This window comes from Glycine max, chromosome 1 (genome assembly GCF_000004515.6).
Source record: "Glycine max cultivar Williams 82 chromosome 1, Glycine_max_v4.0, whole genome shotgun sequence".
Classification (NCBI taxonomy): Eukaryota; Viridiplantae; Streptophyta; class Magnoliopsida; order Fabales; family Fabaceae; genus Glycine; species Glycine max.
In genome coordinates, this window is record NC_016088.4 from 4,004,619 (window position 1) to 4,024,353 (window position 19,735).

Here is a 19,735-nt window from a genome sequence, read left to right on the forward strand (position 1 = left end):
ATAGAACTCTTTTTTGTTGAAGACATGCTGCAAATATTGTAATTGCAAATTGCCAGTATGTTTTGCTACAAATTATATTATCCCAATTTCTCCTATAGTTTTAATTTAGTTCCGTAAGCAAACACGAAATTTCATTTGAAACTGACATTATAACGGTACACCTCATCTAGTCAACTTTTGTAAACCAGCATAGCAAGCCATGACTTCATGTTATGTTATACACATGGCACTCAAGTCCTCTCCCCATAAATGACTCACACAAGAAGGGAAATAAATAAAAAGTTTAACATACCTTCAAACCAATAATTCAGGATATTATTATTCTTTTTCTTATACAAATTCCTATCATTGCCTTCCTTGGATTCCCATCCAAGTCTTCAGAGTTGAGAAGAGTCCATGACATAACGCTTGTGAAGAAAATTGTTAGTGAAGATGAAATTTGCAATGATTTATCCTTACGCGAAGAACTTTCCAAATAACATGAGCTGGGTGGGGTCTAAAGTTTTTTATAAGTGAAATTTACGATCACTTAGGTTAGGCATTTCAGTTTCCTGAAGACAAAGGAAACAACCGGGGAACCTACTAGCACTTGTTGCACTAACCATTCATTTTCATATGCACTTTATTTGTATAACATTGTGATTCCGTGATCAATTCTTAATCATAACATGACAAGTGGAAATGTGCCATCACATGCATCTTAAGCTACCAATTTCTTTTTTAACCCCTTTTTTTCCCCCAAAAGAGGAAACATCAAACAAATTTTAAATTATTCATTTTATTTTTATATTTTTTTCATTTTAATTTTTACATTATAATATATATATATATATATATATATATATATATATATAATTTTTTAACAGTTTTTCGTAACAATTTATTAAAGAAAATTACGGTAACATTTAGATGGAATGTTTTCTGTTTTTATTTTTTTAAAAATAAAAATAAATAAGTTTACTTAAAATTTAGTAAAAAATAAATCTAAAATTGAAAACAACATATTGATATTGTTAATTTTTTTAAAAGAAGTGAAAACGTAGTAATATCATAAAATATTTTTTTTCTCGATATATATTTTATAAATCTTAAAAAATTGAAAACAAAAATAATCACTCAAATCGAACCATCTGCCAAAAAATATTCTCTGTATTTAAATAGAAGACCAAAATTTACAATCTTTTTCGTAAAAAAGTTAAAACTTATAATGAAAAGAACCATAAGAACCAAATGAATAGTTTTCTTTCTGTTAAAAACAAATCGAGACCTCTCACTTCATCATTCAATGTCTAATGGTGACCTCACTACATCATTGAATGTGCAATAGTCACAGGTAGGAAAGGAAACAAAGGGATGATAGAAACCCAATCCAAATAAAACAATTGAAACAACTATCTGTTATTCTGCACTTTGTTTGTTGCCACATTACAACCAATGGTCCCATACAAAAGAACTCAACCAACCCACCAAAATCGTTCCAAGAGATGGAACCCCCCCAGCAGCAGAAAAACAAAAAAGAATCCATATTCCATATTCTGTAAATCACAAGAATTTAAACACCTTAACAAAAAAAAAAACTCTACAGAAAGAATAATGAAGAACCCCAATTCAATCACTCTTCTACCCAATCTGTGTACTGTACACTGCTAACAAAGAATCTCTGCAACAACAAATGTACCAAAGAATCACCATCATCATTATAACAAGTCATGAGCATAGCCAACCAAAATAGAAGAAGAGAAGCCCCAATTCTGATCTCTGACTCTATCCTTCACCTGTTTATACAAATCATAAGGCTCCCAAAGACTATCCAAGGGACAAGGCTTCTTCTCATCAAGCCTAACCCAAGGTTTCCCTTTCCCACTCCAATGAAGCAAACTCACAGGACCAGGGTGCAAAGACCTACACACCCCATTAAGATTATCCCCACCAAGCCCATGCTGGTTCCACCTATGATCAATCGCTTCAACGTTCCCACCAAACACAAGCAAAAAGGGTGGCAAAGAACCCAATTCATAAATCCTCTTCTTCCTCTGCAACTCCATCCAGTTCTCAATTTTCCTCCTGTAGTTCCCCTCCCTCCACTTCGCCAAATCCATCACCATCACCCCGGTGTTGAAATAGCACGGCTTGCGCGTGCTGAACACGCGCGAGAGTAGAGGGTCGTTCCAGAACTCGTCGGTGAAGTACTTGGTGAAGTTCGCGTGACAGTACTCTGGCGCGGCGATCACGCGCTCGCGCGTGATTGGGGCGCGCCAGAGCTTGCCAACGTCGTCGACAACGACGACGTCGGAGTCGAGGTAGATCACGCGGGACACGCACGCGTCGAGCATGTCGCCGAGGTAGTTGCGCGCGTAGTTCAAGGGGTTTTCTAGGGCTTGTCGGATTGAAGAAGAGATTAGGTTTATTACAGTGTCTTCTCTAAAGATGTAAACTTTGAAGTTCAGAGAGGGGAAAATGGAGCCGACGAGTCGGGTCAGGACCCGCGGGCTAGCCGGGTCGAACTCGGCGGCGATGAAGTGGAAGAAGACGTTTTCCGGGCACGAGGAGTGGCGGAGGACGGAGTTCACGGCGGCGATGGAGCCGCGGAGGTAGCCGGAGTCGAGGGTCATGGCGATGTGGACCAGAGAAGGGTCCCATGAAGGGAGGGAAACACGGGTTGACGAAACGGGGCAACCCGCTCCGTTTCGGTACTCCGGCGCTTCTGAATAGTGGAAGAACGCGCCGTCGTCTGCGGTGGTGGGAAAAGAGCGGATTCCGAGGCAGAGCAGTGGCGGGAAGAGGAAGCAGAGAATGAGTGAGGAAACGACGGCGCTTAGGCGGAGGGGAAGCATTTGGAGAAATGGGTCGGTGGCAAAACCGGTTCTTGGTGGAAGGAAACAAAAGGGTGCTAGAAAAAAAATGGCATTGTTCTTCTTGTTTTGGTTCTTGGCTTTTGCGTTTTGAAAACTTTCTTTCTTTGTATTGATGGTGCGTTTTAAAGAGGACGCAGTTTTGTTTTGGGTTTCTCTGGAACCAGCGTTGAGGAGAGAAGAAGTTCCAGAGAGAGAAAGAGAGAGAGAGAGCTGAAGTTCTGAGAAAGATATCTATGACTTACTTATACGAGATTCATTTTTTTTTTTTCATTCAGTCATCACTGTCTCTCTCTCTCTCTGTTTTTTCTTTTCTTTTCTTTTTTTTCTCTTTCTCTCTCTAAAGGGAAGGGGACGTCATGTTTTAACACATTGGCTGCTGCTGTTAAGTAAGGAGTTTTGTTTTCTTTTTCTCTTTTTTGTACTTTTCCTTTTGCCATCTGTGTCACTATTTATGTTTTTTTTAATAGTATTTATTTCCTTTTTTACAATTTTGGAAAATATTATTATTCGAATGCGTGTTTTTATTTAAATTATTAAACTGGATGGATACGTGATTCACGCGTCTGAAAACGCTCTTACGCGCTCCCTATTAACTGCGTTAATCAATACTACTCATGTACTAGTATTTTGATTATATTTTGTATATTGAACTTTTTTTTTATTTTGTAAGAATATAAGTATAGTAATAGTAATTAGGAAAATTTAAAGAGAATGGGGTATTGGTTGCACAGGGATGAAGGGATCTACACAGTGAAGATTTTAAGAGGTATTTTATTATTAGATCTAGAAAAGATCATATCTTCAATTTAAGATTTATCTTTAAGATCCAACATTGAACATGTTCTAAAAGTACAAGTATATGTGGATTTTCAATAACTACCTGCCAAATACTATTGTCGCTGTCATACATAAGCTTGTATGATTTCAAATTGAATTCAGCATGTAAATACTACTACATCAAATAGTACGTGAATGAATTTTGGTACTTGAAGTTATTATGATAAAAAATATTTATTCAAATGGTAAGTTCTTAAAAGTGTCTGTTGAAATTAGAAGGTTAATTTTGCGCTCTCTCTCAGTGTACTGCTATACCAATCTGATATTTGCTTATATCCAAATTCGTATAGTATTCATTTGATAACAAATAATACTTTTTAAGGAAAAGCATGGAATGTCCGTTGCTGTCAAGTAAATTTTATAAGCCTGTTGTTATGACTTCAGATAAACTTACATGTTTCATTATAATTGTTATATAAAAAATATTTATTGAATTGTTATTTTAATTTTTTAATATAATTTTAATTATTTTTTTCACTTATATCTATTGTATATTAATGAAGAACTACAAAATATAAAATTGAATTAATGATAATGAAAGGTTGATTTTGTAAAAAAAAAAAAATGATTTATGTAAAACAACCTAAAACAAGAATTATTTTAAAATGAAGGAAGTAGATTACTACATAAAAATCACATTTTATTATTTATCAATTATTTTAAAATTGTTAGATGCCTTAAAAATTTAAAGATATTAAATATTGGCATATGTTAATCTTTTTAATATATTAATAAATGCACTACCTTGCACTATATTGATAGCATACGTTAATAAAACATCATTATACATGTCAATTAATTAAAAGATCAAATATATATCCAATAAAAATAATATATTTAATATATTAAAAATATAATATTTTAAATTTGGAATTAATTAAAGAATTAAAAAAGGTTATTGAGATGCACTTTTTCAAATTATTTTTCACTCAATACCAAAAAAAATTGTTTTTTAATTTTTATACTTTAGATTATTTCATGAAAAATAATAATTAATGGTCTAAGGACATTGATTAAGAAATTTAAAATAAAAATATTTTTATTAAAAAGATGAAAATTTATATTATTTATGATTTTTCTATAATTTATATAATAAATATTTTTTTCTTTTATTTCTTTAATTAATTTCTTAAAAACACCTGTTAGTAACATCTGATATTTTATATATAATATTTATTCCAACATTTAGTTCATTTATCTTTTCTACAACACTACTACTGTGACAGCTAGCTATGAGCATGCCCATCCAATCCCAGGCAGAGTAAATTGAAATTGCTTATCGTGGTTGGAGATGCAGAACATAAATGATGTTTGACCACTTCGATACAAAAGAAAAGCCCATGCAAGATGCAACTCTGTGTTTCAATTCATGGGGAAATGGAAAGTCTTCTCTTCAATTCTACAAACCCTGAAAAATGCATTCATGCATTACATTACAAGTTACTACTACTGTTATAAATGTACGGAGTTAGTAGTAATATTTTAACTAGTGATGATGAAAAGTGAACAGTTTACTTTTTCCACTCATAATAATTGTTGTATAATAAAAATAAATAAGTTTTGAAATACTAATTACTTTTATTTATACTTTTTATAATATTAATGATAGATAAATAATATTAAAAATAAATTAATAATATTAATATTAATATTTAAATTATTATCTATTTATTTATTAATTTTTTTATATGTATAAAATAATTTAAGACCATAATTATAATAAACAAATAGATATACAATTAATATCTATTTTTTTTCTTTACTAATTTTTTATGGGTTATTATTATTATTATATATTTATATTTTCTTGTTAAATTATTATTAGTACTTCTTTAAAAAAAATAACTCAAATTTTTCTTATTTTTTATCATAAATTATTTGTTATATCTATATTTTTTCACTCATACTTCCCATTTTTAGGAGTCCTGCAACTTATTTTATTTTCTTTCTACATCTTCTTATTGTCTTACTTTTTACGGTAACTATAAAATATATTTTATATCTTCAACTTTTAAAATAATTAATAACATAAAGAACTGTATTGGTTTAAATCGAAACTCTTTTTACAACCTGTAAAAACTAAAAAGCTTACCAAAAGGTTATTTAGAAAAGAATAATTTTAAACTCTTTGATAATATCTTTTTATTATTATTTTTATTTCTATATAATAAGTATCAAATGTAATTTATACTTTTAATAAGATATGAAATTCATTTACATTCAATTTTAATATTTTTTATAAAATAGTACAGTAAAAAGAACTGGAAGAAGGTCTGTAAAAACCAAACACTACTTACTCCCAAAGAAAAATAACTCACCAAAACATAATAAATATTGACAATTTAAAGAAGAAGAAAAAATGAAAACCAACAACTGCAGAGCACTACAGAAGAGAGAGGTGTCAAGATAAGCAATGGAAATGATATTAATTATTCAATGTCCATGATGATGATAGGTAAGAGACACTTTATATACAGAAGCATTTTCAGTGGCGTGGTTTCCACCACCACCAACGTCAAAGAAACCAGTGACAGTTCACATAATAATTTCTTACAATATTATTTTTGTTAACAGAAAATATTAAATTTACTTCACCTTATATCTCTAGCAACAAAAATAATTTATAATTTTTGAAAGGTAAGTACTCTTTTGTGTTTAAAATTTTTGAGATGTTAGGTAAAAACATGCATTTGAATTATTAATAATGTTTTACATAACAATGCATGAATTTGACAATGACAACACCAATAAGTCAATAACTAATAATAATATTTTTCATATAACAATATACATGCATCTTTAGAATGTTTTGCTTATATTAAAAGGTTTTGATGCAATATTCTTCCAATTCAGATCTATCTAAGTTCTTAATTTTTTGTTTTTAAGTAAAAAGACGATGAAAAAAAGATAACTAAAATATTGAAAATAAATAAATTTTAACTTAAAAATAAAAATGACTAATTAATAATATAAATTTTAATAGAGAATTATTTAAAGTGATAGAAATTAGATGCTAATTCAAAATTCAAAATTGATAATAATAATAATAATAGTTTATTTTAAATTTACATAGACATATAAAAATCAATGAAAATTATTAAAATAAATACTAAAAACTTAAATTAACAATAAATATTTTTTAAGAATATAAAGATATTTTGGATAAATTTAGACAAATGAAAGTCTTAATCATAAGCAACCTTCTCATTAACATAAAGAAAGCCACGTCCATCCATAAGCAGCATAGGAATTGAGTGTAAATCTATAAATATTATTAAACTGAATGCAGTGAAAAATAAACATGATTCTTCATAATAATAATTTTGTGAAATATGAAGAGAAATATTTTACTGTTTTATTATATTTTATTAATAATTTGAATAAAAATAAATAAACATATGTAATATCTTATCTTGTAGTAAGTAGGAAAACTATTATTAGAATATATTTTAAAAATATCTAAAATTATTTAGAATGATTCTTTTATAAAAAGGTCATATTCTTTGGGTCCATCCAGTTAAAATGAAGACATTGCTTGGCTGGCAGAACCCCACTGGCCAAATTGGCTGCAACTGCAACCCCATGTGACCACATGCATCCCCACTTTCAATTTCCAAGTTTCAGTTTCAGCCTTCAGGTATGGTATGGTATGAAAATGGAATATGCTATTAAACATTGCTACTAATTCATTTTCTTTATATATTTGCCTATATTTCTATGGAATATGCTATTTGACTCTCTCTTTTTTTAATTTTTCCCTCAAACGTAATTTTACAACTGCAAATCAAACATGTTCTAAGTCTCTTAATTTCGGTATGGTTTTGTGTTTTGTATTTCAATTTGTTTTATTTTTCTTGAGAGAAAACGTATTTCATTTTAATTATAACTTCAAGTATTTAGTTTCAAGACAAAAATTGAGTTTTCGAGTCTTATTCAATTTGGGTCTGCCATATATATAAAAAAGGAAGGGTCTTTCATTATTTCTCTGAAGATTATACTTTTAGAACATAAATTGAATTGTTGATGCTTAACAACACCTAATTAGTATGTGTTAGGTCATTGAATAAAGACTATGATTGTTATTGATCAATTATATATATATAATTTATATTAGAAATAATTAATCAATATTTCAAAATGATTACGTTAGGCGTTAGCCTTGTTTCAAGGCAAGTTTTTTTCTTTTTTCTTTTTAAGATTTCTTAATCTCTAAGACTTTGAATCTTTCTTCGTCAATGAATCAATAATTTGTACTCAACAAGCTAAATGATAAGAATACATGAAAATATGTATAAAGGGTGCGTGGTGTTGTATACGTGCTTTACATGCAAAAATACTTATTTTATCGTGTTTGGTAAAACTGTGACACGAAACATCAACAATGGTGGAATTATAGTCTAATATATTCGTATAATATATAATATAATGCAGATTATTTTTACAGAAGCTACATAAAAATTTAATTCATATCTTTTCATTTTTTCTCTCTCTCTCTTATTCTAATTCTATTCCCTCTTCCATAAATTAATCAATGTCCTACGGAAGATTGTGGGAGATCCTGTAGACATTTCTACTATATATTTTTTTTTGCACAAAAAAGACAGAGAAAATTAAATAGCCAATAGATGCTATCAAGCACAAACAATTGTCATGGCCGAAGAATAAAAACAGAATTTACAATTATTTCTGTTAATATAACCTTTATTTTAACGAAAAGGACAAATTATGTGACATATACAAATGAGAAAAAACGAAGAGCATGAGGTGATTGGATAAAAACAGGACTCGGAAAATGAGATAAAAAAACAAAAATACAGTGTTCGTACAATTTCACGAATTCTTTTTTCGTACTATTAGTTTTATTGTTAATCAAATTGCAGGATTTCGCCATAAGAATATTGAAGATCAAAAGGTAAGAGTTAACATAAAGATCAATACTAGCTTGATCAATTGACCCAAAGAAGGTGAATTATTTCTAGATGGCTTATTTGATCACAAGGTAACACATTTTCTAACATATTCATTTTAATATATTTTTATTACTGAGTAAAATTCATTGAAGATCATGAAAATTTATGGGTCTCGATCAGTTTTCATTAAATAAACTTTATTTGTGATTTTATAATTTTTAATAAATTATAATAATAATATAAAAACATTAAGAAAAGAATATATAATTAGTACGTTACTCCTCTTAATCATATAAAGGAGATAAGGTAAAAAAAAAAAAGACACTTTCTTTGTGAAGAATTTGCAAGATTCGAAAAAGCAAAAGTTAAATAAAATAGAGTCTTACGAGCCTAATTTTTATTTGTAGGTCGGGTGAAGGATTTACCAATTATTAGGGTCTTTAGCCCCTAGCTAAGTAATTTATGGTAAATTCTCCTTCACAATACTTACCTCATACGTGACTAAAATTTCCAGGACATGGCTAATAGACTACTCAAAAGAAAGTCATAGTCATAGATATAGCCGATTGAGTGGGTATCAAAATTCATAGACTTAGTTGAGTGAGCATCAAAATCCATCGACGTGTTTTTGCCGTAAGGGTTTGCTACTTTTCTCCATTCTTTGTGCAACGTCTTTATGCCGTTATACACTATTAATATTAATAACAATAAAATCAGTAAAAATGAATACTAATTAAAAATAAAATGTTTTCAGATAAAAATATATATATAAAGATAATTCTTTTTTTACCAACGACTCAATTGGTTAAAGGAGTGTCGGAGTCGATTTTCTTAAACAAAGTCTTGATTCGCATGCCTGCAATTCTCTTTGTGGGTATATTATCTGTGTATACATTCCTATATGTGCAAGTTGGTCAATCTATATATTTTCATGATAAAAATTAATAAATCTCATAAGAATTATTAAAGCAGTTAATAGCTTATTAAAAATCACATTTTTTATATAATGATTGAGTTATGAATCCAATTGTATGTCTATAATACTCCCTTGTCCCAATTATAAATTTTTTTTTAGAAATTTGTTTGTCCTTTTTTATAAGATTTTTTTTTAATTTCTAGATGCATTAATTATTATTTTTCCACTTCATATCTTTATTTAATTACTCTCTCTCCAAATATCTATGAGAAATAATTAAGTGGATAGAAAAATAATAAAAATATAATTTTGGAATGATAGTATAAATAATTGATAAATTTAATGTGATTAACTAAACTAATTATTTTTCTTAAGAAACATAAATTAGTTGAAAGGTTCTTATAATAAGGGATGAAGGGAGTATTTGAAAAGGTGAGGAGGTTTAACACAGCGTTGTGATGTGTGAATAAGGCTTCTATCATCATTGGAATAGCTTTGGGAGTTGGATTTTTGAGGTTTTATGATTATTAGAAAGCTTTTTGGGGACAATATTATGCATTGTGAGGGAAGTTTGTATTGGGATGGTATCTTAATCATACATGCTACAATCAAAATTGATGTCATTCCAGTTACATTTTATTGTTGCTTTGTCATGAGTCCTATATAAAAAAATGTGCCATAATTTTCAAATCTTGAAATTGGGAGAGGATACAACAAAGTACATAGATATCTAGCAATTTCAATCTGAGTGTCAAACATACCTAAGTAAACAACCTTGGTGAATAAAATCAAACCAACTCAAGTTAACTTAATTTTTTCATGACATGAACAAGCATACACATGAATGACATGATGCATAAAAATACATAAAATAATCGAAGATGAGGTCCTACTTTTTCCCGTGAAAATGACCTAGCGGTGTTATATAAGGAATGAAAAAGATATTACACAATAACACGACATAAAGAGGCATGCAACAAAATCGCTAAATTGTGATAGTTAAAAAATGTAAGTGGAGACGATTACAACTATCCCGAAGAAGACTTTCTAATGGTTGTCCATCGCAATATTGTTCGTCATGGGTTAATATTGTGACAGTTAAAAAAATCATTGGACAAATTATCTCTATGTGCATGCACACTTTGCGTCCATTTATAACTCGACACAAAGTACAAAAACAAGATTAATGAATCAATTTGTGACAGTTGCTTAACTGTTGTGATATTCTTTTAAAAAATTATGACGATTATATAACAACCTCGATATTTCTCATTTTATTTACAAAAATTTAGCATTCTAGTTATGAATAATTTGACTTTTAACATTATAACTTTCAACCAACAGAAGGAAAAACAACTTCTTACTTCACCTAGCTATGTATACCAAAAGGGTGACAACATATTTAGTCATTCAGTTTATTCTTAATACACCATCACATAAACTTAACATCTATTAATCAAAGTTGCCTCTAATTTAGTGATTTCATCAAACAGATTAATTCTAGGCAAGTAAGCATGTTCATTAAATCCTAAAATTTCATACAACTCTTCTAACACAAGGCATTAATCATCACTCAACATGGTCACTCAACTACATGTCAAATTATCAATAGCATCACATGAAGGACTTACCATAATCAACGAACTAGATTAGATGGGTAAGGGGTTCAATACATGAAACTTCATTCAGCATACTGCATTCAAAATGTAGTTTTTTTCAGTTAGAGATTGAAAGACTGCAATTGAGGTTCTTATCCAATTTCCTACCATAAATAAATAATTACCAAAGAGAATGTGCCAGATTACATACCATGCATTGTTAGTTGAGCTATTAGATTTAAGTTGCTACAAAAGATCCAATGGTGCAAGTGAAGAAAGATAAAGATTCTAACAACATAAGTTCTTAAAAGCCAAGTCAAAGATGAACAATAACCTGATATTATAGCGTTTATAAGTATTTTATAGGAATTTATAGGGTAAGATAAAAATGTTAAAAGAAAATAAGTGTAGTTCTCTATATACCAACTCTAACATATGGTTCTAACAAAATGACAAATGGTTCAAGTGCCATGTACCAACTCTAACTAATTGTTATTCTCGCTATATCTCTATATTAGACTCTTTTACTAATTCATGAAAATTAAGAAAGTTAATTAATTAATTTATATTATTTTTTTAAAAATTACTCTTAAAATTATTAGCACATATCATGTCACTTTTTCCACATAAAATTATTAAGACTCATCATCATGTCACTCATTCCATTTTTCTGATCAATTCTCATGAAAAAGGAAAAAAAAGTTTGTCTTAGTTTACATATTCATTGTTTACTGACTAGAAACAAGTTGTAAAGTGATTAAAGATATTTTAATAAATAGATAATTAATAATAAAATATAATTAAAATAATAATAATTTAATAATAAATTAATATAAGGAAGTATTATATTTACCTATAATGATAAATAAGTTTTATTTACTTGTTCATAGATTAATATCTCCAAAACCTCTTATTTCTATTCCTCTTTCTTTAATTAATGATTTTCAGCTACTTTTCGATCTCGTTACAATGGGTGTTTTATGTTTGTCAGCTTAATGGCTTAATGCATGAATCCATCCTTCATACAGTTGTCTTGTTACAATGGGTGTTTTATGTTTGTCAGCTTAATGGCTTAATGCATGAATCCATCCTTCATCATACATTGTCTTGTGTTATTAATCTTTCACACTGGTGTCAGTGGTTCCTCCTATATGTTAGATGATCCTAATTTGAATGACGAAAACACCTAACCAAACTCAATAAACTCAAACTTTTTCATTTTTTTAATAAAACAATCATCCTAACAGTTTCAGACTCATCAACAGTTTCAGACTCATCAAAGTCTCAAGTTACAGCTTTCGTATGCCGTATCAGGACAAAAAAAAAGCTTGTTTGATCGAGGCTAAAATCACGGTTGCCAGTATTAAAATGCATTTTAAAAATACAACTCAACTGTATTAGGTAAAATTTATTGTTTCTAAAATTAATTGAGGTGAGTAAAATTTATTTTAACATAGATAAATTTTGAACCTTTCCATTGACAAGAATTGACTTTAGTTATCTTCCAAGCATACATGATTAGTTCATTGGACAATATTTTTTGTATTATTAGTCAATTGATGACTATAAAAAATTTAACTCAATTGATTCAACATGATTCATAATTATTATAAATTTTCTAATACATTGTTTGATTCTCATGTATTAAAAAAAAAGTCATTTGATGACTAATTCTATTCTAAGTGGTATTGACTATCTGACATTTTTACAATATTATTTTCTGACTAAGAAATATATGAAAAGAGAAAGAAGTATAAGATAAAATGAATTATAAATAAAATAATATATATAAAGAGAAAAATTTAAATTATAAGAAAATATTGTAAAAAATCATCAGTATGCGCCACAAATTACTGTAAAATGCTCCATTTTGCATTGTGTTTGTGTTTAACAGAGCCGAAAATAAATTGCCTGTTTGGGGGTTAGAGTCATAGAGAATTGATTTTGAACTGTTTGAATATGATTGAGACATGTGTCTAAATTATTCTGAACTACATATCCTCAGTAGTGCACAATGTATTCCTCAAATTTGCAGAACACCCCAGTTGCATCAATCACAGTGATGCTTTGGCTGTTAGCTCCTCAAAAATTACATGGCAAAAAAATAATAAACTCCGCCCCATTGCTACCCAAGCATAAATTCACTATACATGAGGGCAAAAACTCATTGAAAAGGAGAGAGATGACCCACGGTAGAACCTTTTATTCTTCATTATTTGGAAGAGTTTGCTACCACACGGTGGTAAGATATTCAAAGGACAAAGTTCTGAATTATGGCAAAGTAGCTCTCACTTCTTTCCTGTCAGCACCAAATGTCTGCAATACAGAAAAACACCACTCATAAGTGCTAAGCATACCAACTATTAAGTAATGCTATGCTAATTAATAGACACCACAGGCTACCCACCATTGTGGGGAGGGGTAGATGCCATAGTATATAACTATGCACTGCTATCAATTATTAGTTGATTGAATGTAACTATGTCAGTGTAGTTGCATCTTGTAACTTGTTCATGTAATCTTAAAAACCAATGATCCTGTCGTTTCCCCAAAATTGATATTTGAACTGTGTATAAACACTAAATCAAACTATTCAACTATAGATCCATTCTCCTATAAATTCTGAAGCACGTATAGTTTGTTGGATGAAATCAATATCTCAACTCCGTAACCTTTAATGTAGACATTGGTAAATAGATCAGATGGGTCTGGCATTGGATTCTCCTAGAAAATAGAAATGAACACAAAACTCAGATTGTAAACTATATTCAGTCACTACAGGATATGCAAATGTAATGTATACAGACAAAAGTTTAAGGTAAGAGTAAAAACAGAAAAGGTATGTTTTTTTTTTACCTTTGCTTTAGCAATGGCTTCGTCAACTTCTTTTCTGACTTCTTTCTCGATGTCCTAAAAGAAGGGAATGAAATCAACAATTTTGGCTAGCATAGCATCGAATTCAACTGTAGCATAATACACACAAACATGAAGACACTAGCATAATAATAATAAACCAGAAACTGCTCAAACTTCAAATAGATATTCCTAAAATCCCATAAGCAGAAAAAATGGCAAAATATAACAAAAATGTGAAGAAAACCCGGAGATATTATTTGTGATCCCACAAAATAGGCCATTTCATCTTACACAATAAAATTCAATGCAGCATTTAGTTACCATAACAAAGAACTGCTGATCAATAAGATACCCTATTTGGACTACAGTTCCATGACAATCACTTAACTATAGTCAACATCTTTGGAAGCAAAAAGCCTGTATAAGCTGATTCGTAAGAATTTTCAAGATAAATCAGATGCCCTTATCATAATACTAAAGAAAGAAATTTCTATCATGGACTGTCTTCGAGGAAAAAAACAGCAAATTTGGCCATAGATATCAAGATGAAAAAAATATTATATTATGCATAACCAATTGAAAATATATTGTTTCACAATTCAAGGAATCTAACGAACTCCAATTTCATTTAATCACCTTTAGCTCCTTTTCAGCAGCAATATCATGAGACAATAACAGCTTTCTTACTCTCTCAATTGGATCACGCTCCTACAATTATATCAGCCAAGAAAAATTATTAAAACAAATTTCTCAAAATAGTAAACAAATAAGAAATTGTATGCTGGGACTAGTGTGACAAACCTGTCTCACACCAGAAATTTCATCACGTGTACGGTATGTGCTGCCATGATCAGACATAGAGTGTCCATGGTATCTGTAAGTGTCCATTTCAAGAATCTGGACAGAATAATCAATAAGATAGAGAAATCAATCAAATCTAACAGAATAAACTTTGATAATTTAATCAAAACTACACAAATGACAGCTATGTTAAAATATAAACTACTTGTAAACTAGATCAATCCTTTCTGCCAAGCAATTTATGCCGCTGTACTATATGATGATTAAAAAGAGGGGAGCCACTGCTATTGGACTAAATCATACATCCAGATTCACAATGGAAGATAAACTCTTTTTACCTACTGCATCTGACGGAAGGACAAACAATGTTGTTTGCCAAAAGTAAACCATAATTTTAAGAATGTAAACTATCAAATAATAAATCATATGCTCAACTTATTGCAAACAAAAGCAATAAATAATTATAAAAAAAATCCCAAAAGAGAACCAATACATTCCTCAGATAAATGACCCACAAATTCAATTACTTTCCAGTAAAATATTTCCTTCCCAAGAAGGGTCAAACAGCAATTAATTAGTTAAGTAACATACAGAATTTACCAATCCTCAATGGCTTCTTACTGAGATGATCATTTGTCAAAGTATACAAACTTTTTATAATCATACTATTTCTTAAGAACTATTGGGATTGAAAAAACATAATTTTGAATCAAATTACCAAATGTCAATTCCATAAATTTGAAAAATAAATTATAAAATATATAAATAATATAGATACAAACTAGGCATAAAATCAACCAAACACCTTCAATGTCAGGTCCTACAAATTGGGCAAGTGATCATAACTATCTACTAGTTAATATCAGAATTATTTCAACCGAGTATTGCCATACATTTTATCTTCAGGAAGAATACAATTGAAAAGCAAGATTTGATGATAAAAGAAGAATCAAGACCATGAAATTATCAATAGACAACAGTGGCCACTACAAGTTATCAAGAGTGGTTAGTGGAAGTTATTAGGGATGGTTGGTAAAATTATTATTGGTTACGACCTTTGCCTATAAATATCATTTGTATGTGTACAATGTAATAAGGGTTGGAAGTTGGTTGTTGAAAGTTTGTCTATTACTTTATTCTTTACTTTCTCTTTTCCATCACTCTTGATCTCTTCTTTTCCTTGTTAAATTTAAAAATATCCAAATACTCAAATAGTTATATTTTTCTCTCTTGATCAGATTTTGGTCTTCAATTTTTACATTTGTGATCTGAGGTTACCCATTTACTGAAGAATCCAAGGTGGAAATGATTTCTTCTCCTGAATAGAGATTTGGAATCAAATTTCAACCAAAAAAGGTGAAATTTTCATGTAAACACTACTAAACTATAGCTATAACAATCTCTGACAAGACCAGATTGGATGAACTGCACTGATCTCATCTCCAACTCCAAGTCAATCGGAGAGTAACACTAGGCAAGAAAGCCAAAACAATCTAATTTTATGATCAAGACTTGTGTTATGTGCAAGAAAATCCAAACAATCTCATCCTATAGGCACTGAGTATGAATTAATTCATAGATCTATACTTTCAACTTAGTATACCATTTTCATGGTTGATTTAACATTCTGTCAATTATTAGCAACATTAATGACAAAGTATAGCACCCTGTTCCTAAGGCTAAAACTGATTTGATAATCAACAAAACTGCTGCACTTGATCTCTCCTAATCTAAAGAATTATGTCAAGCTTTAGCAGATGAATGGGTGATTCATAACATCTAATTGCCAATGATTAATTTTTAGAAGAGAAATTCAAGTATGCATAACAGCAAAAAAGTTAACTCACAAGGAGTCCATTCTTCAAAGCATGTTCCTTTGCAAATTTGCAAGCTTGTTTAACAGCAAGAACATCCATGCCATCAACCTGTACAAAGTAATATTCGTCTAAAAATTAAAAAATATTGTTCAAAAAGACTACTTACTATGTAATTAATTAACCTATGTATAGATATGCAGACAAGTATTATTCAACTGCATAACAACACTTGTAAAAATACACACCTAAGCAACGGTAGCAAAGTCCAACCAATAAAGACAACATATAGCCCACATAATCCTACATATTTAGACATCAAAACATGCAAAACAGGAATAAAGCCCAATGAGGAGGCTAAAAAAGGAGAGTCCACAGAAGCATCAACGTATAATGCAAGAACAGGAAAGGCATACATCCCTCAGAAATCAAAACCTCATTCAGACCCTTCATTCATAAGACCTTCAAAAGGCATTTCGCCATATTGGCCCCTTAATTAACTAAATCCCCTCAGCAATCAACCAGAGTGCAGACAAACTAATACACAACCATCCCTCCCAACTGAAATATTGCACGGTCCATTACCATCAAGAGAAATGCTAACAAGGCACTACACTCATTCTATAACACTCCTTCAGCTACTGACTGAAATTTGTTGAAAATTTAAAAATTACGCTATGATTTTATACTTTTGAATAAATTTTAACCAATAAAAGAGTGTATAAGAAAAGTACGTTGGCCGTTGGTAACAGACTAACACTCCTTACTGTCAAAGTACACAGGCACTTCTATCCTCAACTAGCAAGAACAACACTAGCCAGCCATAGACTCTCTAATACTAGACATACTTCACGCAGGTTATTAAAGCTGTATAAAGGGATGGAAGTTAGTTATTTCAGTTAGAGGTTAGTTAGATTAGTTGGCAATTAGTTAGAATAAAGTTAGTTACTAATTCTGTTAAGCTGGATAAAAACACCATGTATATAACCTTGTATCTCTTCATTACCAATAATGAGAATTTGGAGATTTCTTTGCTGCACACAGCTCTCTGTTAATATGGTATCAGCAGAGATACATTTCTTCTGCTTTCTCTGATTTCCTTCTAGCTTTTCTTCTCCTTTTTCGGTTCCATGGGTGCCATGGATGATTCCAATCCTTTTCTCATACAAACCAGTGATAATCCTGGTTTGAGCCTCGTAACCATGTATATAACCTTGTATCTCTTCATTACCAATAATGAGAATTTGGAGATTTCTTTGCTGCACACAGCTCTCTGTTAATACAGGTCCCATTAAAAAACATTCACCCCACCAGAAACACATTAAAACCACCCATTAACAGATAAACCATTACAACAAGTGCATCAAAGAACACATTAACCAAACTCACCTTCAAGCCAGGCACATAATCCCCACGCTTGTAATAAGCAGGACTCTTGGCAGCCCTCCACTCCGCAGTCCCCATCCCATCTGCATTCACCAATCCAAACCTCAAACTTAAAAAAAAATAATTAAAAAACACAACTCAAAAACAAGTAAACGACACAACCCTTGACTCACTCACAGTGATTATTCTCGCAGACCAAAATAGCAGGAAGATCCCAAAGCGCAGCAATGCTAAGCGCCTCAAAGAGCTGTCCCTGATTGGCAGCACCATCTCCATACATAGCAAAAGTGACACTCTCATCCTTAGAATACTTCTGCGCAAACGCCAACCCACACCCCAACAATCCCATGCACACCGTAGAACCCACTCTCCTTCTTGTAAAAATGCATGGAACCACCCTTCCCCTTCGAGCACCCATCACTGCGGCCCATGAGCTCGGCGAAGACCTCGAGGAGCGTGCCACCGCGGCCGAGGAAGGTGCAGTGGTCGCGGTAGGCGGTGATGATGGAGTCCATTTTTGTGATGGCGGCCTCCATGCCGACGGCGACAGCCTCCTGGCCGTCGTAGAGGTGGCAGAAGCCGCGGATGAGCTTGGCCTTGTAGAGGGAGTCCGCGGCGATCTCCATGCGCCGCATCAGGGCCATATCGAGGAAGAAGGTGAGGAGCTCCGAGGAGGAGGTTGCCACGGCGCGCGAGGGGGGTTCGCAGTTGTGCGCGGTGGAGTGGATGGAGGTCTCGATGGTGAGGGGGGTGTCGGTGGTGGAGATGACGGCGGAGAAGGGTTTTGTGAGAGTGGATCCGATGCAGCGGTGGGATATGCGTGACAGAAGCATGGTGATCTGTTGTGACGAAAAGAAGAAAAAAACTATGCATTATAGATTATTTTTTTTAAGGTTAAATGGGAATGGGGTTGTGGTTACTGGTGAGGGAAGCAATGGAGCAATGAACAGAGAAGAGAAGGGTTATGTAAAGCAGAAAAATAGAGAAGATGAGAAACCAAGTGTGGGGAGGAGTGAGTTAATTCACTTGATTGATGAGAGAGAGAGACAGAGACAGAGACAGGGAGAGTACTTTCGGTATTTCTTTCAGTATTTCACGAATCACGGTCGCGTTGCGTGTCACCTTTTGATTCACTGCTGTCAATAAGCTATATATATATATATATATATATATATATATATATATATATATATATATATATATATATATATATATATATATTATATTTTATTCTTAAACATGTTTTTAAATATGTTTTTAATTGATATAAGTTCGGATTTTTTTAATTTGAATTATTCATTTTAATTCTTTGTGTTTTTTTTTAATTTAGTCCTTTTAATATATTTTTCTCATTTTTAGTGATTGTAAATTTACATAATTTCTAATTTTGATTTCTATAAGTATAAATTTATGAGGATTATAAATAAAAAATTAAAATTTTAAAAAATAAAATTGAAAAAATATAAATTTACAAGAATTAAAAAAACTTATAAAAATATTGAAGCCTATATATATATTTTTAAATGATTTATTTAGCTATTTGATAACAAAAAATATTAAAGTGTCTCTTTCATGTTTTATCTAGTTATGTTATGTGAACGAAAGAGAATTATTGGATGTATTTAATTTAATGTTTGATTGAACTAACAAATGTTTTTATGGATGTTTTGTGAGTAGGAATTGAATTTTTTTTATTCAACGGTCGTTTGAGAGTCTCTCGACTTAAACCAAACATTGATATTTTTGTTTTGTTGAACTTTTC

General features: G+C 31.0%; 1 protein-coding gene and 1 pseudogene across 1 annotated transcript; both read right to left on the reverse strand.

The window, feature by feature from the left end:
- Window positions 1-1,374: 1,374 nt before the first annotated feature.
- On the reverse strand, window positions 1,375-3,226 carry LOC100813364 (probable galacturonosyltransferase-like 9). The gene has a single exon (XM_003517825.5). The coding sequence runs from the start codon at window positions 2,832-2,834 to the stop codon at window positions 1,698-1,700; it is 1,137 nt and encodes a 378-aa protein (XP_003517873.1). The 5' UTR covers window positions 2,835-3,226; the 3' UTR covers window positions 1,375-1,697.
- A 9,832-nt stretch (window positions 3,227-13,058) lies between these two features.
- LOC100814436 (pyruvate dehydrogenase E1 component subunit alpha, mitochondrial-like) lies at window positions 13,059-19,058 on the reverse strand (annotated as a pseudogene).
- Between the last annotated feature and the right edge of the window lie 677 nt (window positions 19,059-19,735).